This window comes from Oryzias latipes, chromosome 18 (assembly GCF_053564925.1).
Source record: "Oryzias latipes strain Hd-rR chromosome 18, Olatipes_Hd-rR_3.1".
Lineage (NCBI taxonomy): Eukaryota > Metazoa > Chordata > Actinopteri > Beloniformes > Adrianichthyidae > Oryzias > Oryzias latipes.
Genome location: NC_136254.1, coordinates 5661954 through 5668114, shown reverse-complemented (window position 1 = coordinate 5668114; position 6161 = coordinate 5661954). Strand labels below are relative to the sequence as shown.

The 6161-nt window shown below is 41.2% G+C and overlaps 1 protein-coding gene across 1 annotated transcript in view; it reads left to right on the top strand.

Annotated features, from left to right (window-relative positions):
* The first annotated feature begins 455 nt into the window (after window positions 1-455).
* senp3b (SUMO specific peptidase 3b) overlaps window positions 456-6161 on the top strand; it is a 31234-nt gene continuing 25528 nt past the window's right edge. Inside the window, exon 1 of the mRNA XM_078936694.1 lies at window positions 456-606. Within this exon, the coding sequence (XP_078792820.1) occupies window positions 558-606 (49 nt within the window). The 5' untranslated portion in view covers window positions 456-557. The remainder of the gene's footprint in view (window positions 607-6161) is intronic.

Genomic DNA, 6161 nt, shown 5'->3' with positions numbered 1-6161 from the left:
CAGTGCTGCTGTGTTTCAGATCAGCTTAGTTGGCCTAAAGTAGATTCAGTTTCAAATCTGCATTGATTTGCATGAACGTGGCTGCAGTGGTGGTTCCTAAACAACAACCATTTGTAACTTTATATATTGCTACCCACAGAGTTGACTGTAGTATGAAAATGTACTCTAGTACAGTACAAGTTGTGTTCAAAGAGTGAAATTAAGTGAAATTTGAAAAAGATCCCTTTATAATTTACTCAAAATAAAAGTTCTCAGGGTCTTTTAAGTGAATCTTTGCTCTTGTCCATTAAAAGGCAACATCTTTAAAAGGCCTAGCATGCTATTCTTGTCATGGTTTCAGTTTGTTGTGTCTTATTTTTGGTCCTTGTTCTGTCTAGTTTCTGTTTCCTGTTTTATTTTGAAAGTCTCCTGTCTTGTCTGGTTTCTTCAGTTTTACTTCCTTTGGTCCCCATCTGCCCTGATCGTGTTCACCTGTGTCTTGTCTGCCCTGTCTGTATTTAAGTCTTGTCTCTGCCTTCCTCCTGTGTTGGTCCATTAGTATTCCTGTTCTGGTGTTCATGCCATGTCATGCCCTGTTCCTCGTTCCTTGTCCCTCGCCACGCCACAGTGAGTTTTCGTTTGTTTTTTGTCATCCTGCTCTGCAGCGCTTTTTGTTTGTTCTTTTTGTGCATTAAAACCCACTAGCCCTGATCCTTGCCTCCTGCCTCTGCATCTGGGTCCAACCGGCTCTCGAGCCACCTCACCGTGACAATTCTTTAGCCTTTCAGAGTAAACTATATTCATGTACATGATGAGGTATCACATTTTGCACACTAAGGAACGTTTTTTTTTTTATCATTTAATGTTGTCATTTAATGATCAACCATCATTTTAGTCCAATGTGTGGGAACACTTTGAATTTAGCAAAGTCATGTGACCATCCAATGTGCTATAATGTTCCAAGAATGTTCCCTTTGGATTCTTTGGATGTGGAAAAACAACAGTGGGCTGAACTTTTGGAAACTAACATGTGAATGGATTTGACATTAATTCTTGTTTACTTGTTTGTTTGGACACATTTCATTTACACTTGATGATCTGGAAGAAATCCAAGGAATCTGGAGAACTTCACCTGCACTGTTCAGTACCAGGATGGATGGATGGATGGATTTGTAGGTGAATGGATGTGTGTGTGGATGGATAGATGGGTGGTTGGATGGATGTGTGGGTGGATGGATGGATGGATGGGTGGATGGATGTGTGGGTGGTTGGATGGATGTGTGGATGGATTTGTGGGTGGATGGATGGATGGGTGGATGGATGGATGGATGGATGGATGGATGGATGGGTGGGTGGGTGGGTGGGTGGGTGGGTGGATGGATGGATGGGTGGGTGGATGGGTGGGTGGATGGATGTGTGGATGGGTGGATGGGTGGGTGGATGGGTGGATGGATGGATGGGTGGATGGGTGGATGGATGGATGGGTGGATGGAAGGATGGGTGGATGGAAGGATGGGTGGATGGATGGGTAGATGGATGGGTGGATGGATGGATGGGTGGATGGATGGATGGATGGATAGATGGGTGGGTGGATGGATGGGTGGGTGGATGTGTGGTTGGATGGATGGATGGATAGATGGATGGATGGATGGATGGATGGGTGGATGGATGGATAGATGGGTGGGTGGATGTGTGGTTGGATGGATGGATGGATGGATGGGTGGATGGATGGATAGATGGGTGGGTGGATGTGTGGTTGGATGGATGGATGGATGGATACAGACCACCCAAACCAAGCTCTGTTTTTATTGAGGAGTTTTCTGAGTTTCTAGCATCTGTCCACACTTCCTTTGACATGATTTTAATAACTGGTGATTTTAACCTGCATATAGACAGGAAGTCAGACCATTGCACCACTCAGTTCTTGGACTTGCTCGCTTCTCTTGATTTTGAACACGTCATGCAGCCGACTCACAACAGGGGTCACACTCTTGACCTTGTCATCAGTCATGGTTTACCTAACAGTCACCAACCACACATCCAACTGGTTTACCTACCAGTTACGCTACTTGACTCCTGAAGTGGTCGAAAAATGTATGTGTGGGGGGATGGATATGTTGTTGTATGGATGGATGTGTAGATGGATGGATGGATAGATGGGTGGATGGATGGATGGATAGATGGGTGGATGGATGTGTGGATGGATGGATGCGTGGATGGATGGATGAATAATTTTACCAGAGAACACAACAGAAACAGAATTGTTTTAACAATATCATAACTTGAAGAGAAATTTTCCTTGTTTTAAGCTTTAAGCAATTTGGCTTTAATTGATCTCATTAATCAAATAAATATTATCAATGATATCAAATGTCAATATGTTTTTCTTTGTTTTTTAGATGCCTCTAAAGCATTTGACAGGGTAAATCTTAAGAAATTATTTATGAAACTGACGAAGAGAGGTGTACCCAAATGTGTTGTGCGTATTCTGGCGTATTGGTATGCTCAACAGACAATGCAGGTTAAATGGGGAAACCAGGTGTCAGAACATTTTAAATCCACCAACGGGGTGAGACAAGGGCGCTCTCTCTCCCCTATTCTGTTCAATTTATATTTGGATGAATTGTCTCTTAAACTTAACGTCCGTCACACTGGTTGTGTGGCTGGAGATCTCTCTATCAACCATTTGATGTATGCTGACGATCTAGTTGTGTTGAGTCCAAGTACTGCTGGTCTTCAGCAATTGCTTAACATCTGTTCAGCTTATGGGCTTGATAATGACATCATATTTAATGTACAAAAAAGTCTGATTATGATTTCTCGGACAAAAGAAGACAAAAAACAAATTTTCTCCTATCAAATGATGTGCTTGTGTGTACTACTAAGATCAAGTATGGTAAATCGTGTATACTTATATAGTGCCTTTCTTCCTACAAGGACAAAGTGCTTTACAGTCACAGACCTATTCACCCAGTCACACACATGTGGCTGCTCTGCTGCCAAACACAGGCACCCGCCTACCACCAGAGGCAAGGTGGGGTTCAGTGTCTTGCCCAAGGACACTTTGACTCATGGGTGTGCAAGGCGGGAATTAAACCTGCAATCTTATGATCATGGGACGGCCGCCCTACTGCTGCACCACGGCCGCCCCAGTATCTTGGGCATGTCATTTCTGAAGACTTGTCAGATGACGCAGCCATCTACTGGCAGTGTCGTGTGGTATATGCCCAAGCCAACACTCTTTCTCGAAAGTTTGGTATGTGCACAGAATGAGTCAAGGTGACATTATTTAAAGCTTTTTTCACTGCTCTGTACACAGCTCATCTTTGGGCGAATTATGAAAGTGCCAGTATGAGAAAGCTGCAGGTGGTGTACCATGATGCTCCATATGTGCTTTTAAACAAGCCAAGGAGGACGAGTGCTAGTGAGCTTTTCGTTTCTCTCAGAATCAACAATCTCTGGGCTTGCTTGCGCTCCCTTATGTTCGAATTTATCTGCAGATTAAACGCTTCAGAGAATCCTCTCATCTTGGCTATAAGTAACATAAGATTTAGTGCCATACGCTTCCAGTCAAATTTATAAAAACACTGGAGGGACTGTCTTTTTATTTGTCATTGTAATTAATGTTTTTATGGTGTGGTATGTATATGGACTCTTTTTATCTTGGTATTTATTCTTATCCTTTTTAATTTATTACCTTTATTAAGTATTTTTTATTATTTTTTATTAACTGTAACTATACACTGTACCTCAACTTGTGTGTTCTTGACACTGTATTTTTTAAAAGTAGTGGGTCTGTGTACTCATTTTTACTGATTGGACCATGAGACTGGAATAAATTCTATCTATCTATCTATCTAATATTAATACAGTTTTTCTCAGTCGCTTTAGTACAATTCTCAGATCAGAATGAAATTCCCAAAACTATTTGTTCAATCTTCACATCATGATGTCACTTGTGCACATCATATAAGCAGTTTCTCACTTCTTTGAACAAGTTGCAATTGCTTTGGTACATCCATGCAAATAATTAAGTACAATTCTCTGCTCTTTGCTACATTATCAATTGTTTATGTCATGTTGATCAAAATGTATTATGTAGTTCACTGTGTAATAGTCTTACTCCTCAAAACACCTAGTCACTAGTTCATCGTATAAGCCATTAACTGCAAAATGGTTTACCAAGTTGTCATAATGTGACAAACATATTTCTATACATCTCCATTATATGTTTTTGTCTAAATCTGTCCTGAATTGGTAAATTGCTCTCAGGTGACTTGACTTCCTCTAACAAAGGTGCATCTCATTGACAGTGAATAGGCAAGTATATACTGTATATGGCAGAAGCACAACACAATGTTCTATGTCTGACAATGGAAGGACAAGGAATTGGGCGGGGTCAACAGCCAGAGAGAAGAAGAAGAGGAAGAGTAGTGAGGTTGCGTGGTGGACGAGTTAGGGGGCAAAACCGAGGAAGAGGCCGAAGACATCTACGTGTTCCTGATGAGATGCGGATGGAGGTCATTTCACGCTACTCTCCTTTCCTTACTGTAACCCTATTGAAGAATTTTTCTCAGCATGGAAATGGAAAGTTTATGATCGCCAGCCACATACACAAATGACCCTCCTGGCTGCCATGGATGCAGCGTGTGATGACATCACGGCAGACGTCTGCAGAGGCTGGATAAGACACTCTAAAAGATTCTTTCCACGCTGCATTGCAAGAGAGGATATTCGCTGTAATGTGGATGAGAATGTGTGGCCTTACATACAGGAACGACAAGAGGTGTAGGAAGACCACACCAATTCCTACTGCACTGCCTGTACTGTTGGACAGAATATTGTCCTATCTTTTTTTCCCTTTGTTTTACTGTTTGTAGTGGGTTTTTTCTATGTTGGTATGACATGGTCTGCCAACAAATTACAATATAAACAGTAAAAGTGTAAATGTGAATCTTGTCCAGTCTTTTGCAATCAAACAAAAAAGGTGTAACTTACATTTTACAATAATTGTCATCAAAACTTTAGCCATAGTTTACATCAGAACCTCCCTCTAAAGTACACAGTTATATTGACAACATGACTAAGTAATTTGACTGTCTTGTTCGTAGACAATGACACAAGGACTTGACATTCTGATGGCACTGACATGTTCAATGACATAAAGACTTAGTTTTGAGAGATGAACTAAAAGATTTTGAGCAAGTTACAGGCTTTTGCAAGAAATCCATAGTGTTTTGCTGTTTGTACAAATTGTTTGGAGAAATGCACACACGTATTTGCAAACTTTAATTCTGATCTGAGAATTGTACTAAAGCGACTGAGAAAAACTGTAATAATAATAATAATTATTTGTGTCATGGCCATTGTATCTATTTTGTCTCAATTTTTTTTTTGCGTGTGTGAAAAACCTTGAGAAACCTCAATTGTTAAATGGTGCTTTATAAAAATAAAAACTGATAGAGCACATTAATGAAGCAATTTCCTTCGGTCCTGCAGCAGCAAAGCAGACCCAAACCATCCCATAACCACCACCATGCTCTGATTCTGTGTTTTTCATGAATCGCTTTCTTCAGAAAATCTCTTCTTTTCTTTTCACCGTTTTGCTGAATATTCATCCAAACATTTTGGAGGATTATCCAGACCAGGGCTGCTCATCCCTGGTCCCATAGATCTATCACCCTGCCTGTTTTCCAGACAACAAGTCCTGCTAGCTGCTGATTAGCTCAACCAGATGTCTCCACATTCTGATTGAATGAACACACCTGGTCCAGGTAATCAGCAGCAAGCAGTGCAGGGAGAGCTGGAAAACAGGCAGGGTTGGTAGATCTCAAGGACCAGGATTGAGCGAGTTTAATCCAGATGATTTTGTTAACTGTGACTCAGAGCAGACCTTTATTCGAGGAATTCTCTCCCATTTAACTCCCTTTTGTCTATTTTTTTCCCATTGTAGAGTCACTAACATGGTTCTTGAATTTCTCCGAAACCGGCACGGTCTCTTTACCTGAAATCTTTCAGTTTCTTTGTCAGCTGCCTGTGTTTGGTCGATCTCCTGCCTCAGCAGGTCCGACAGTGAGCAAGCCCAGGCATGGCAGGTAAAGGGACAGTCAAAACAAAGTTTAATCCCAATTTGTTCAAAAAGTAAGAGTGACAGTACTTTTTCAAGCAGGCGTCAGGTAGGC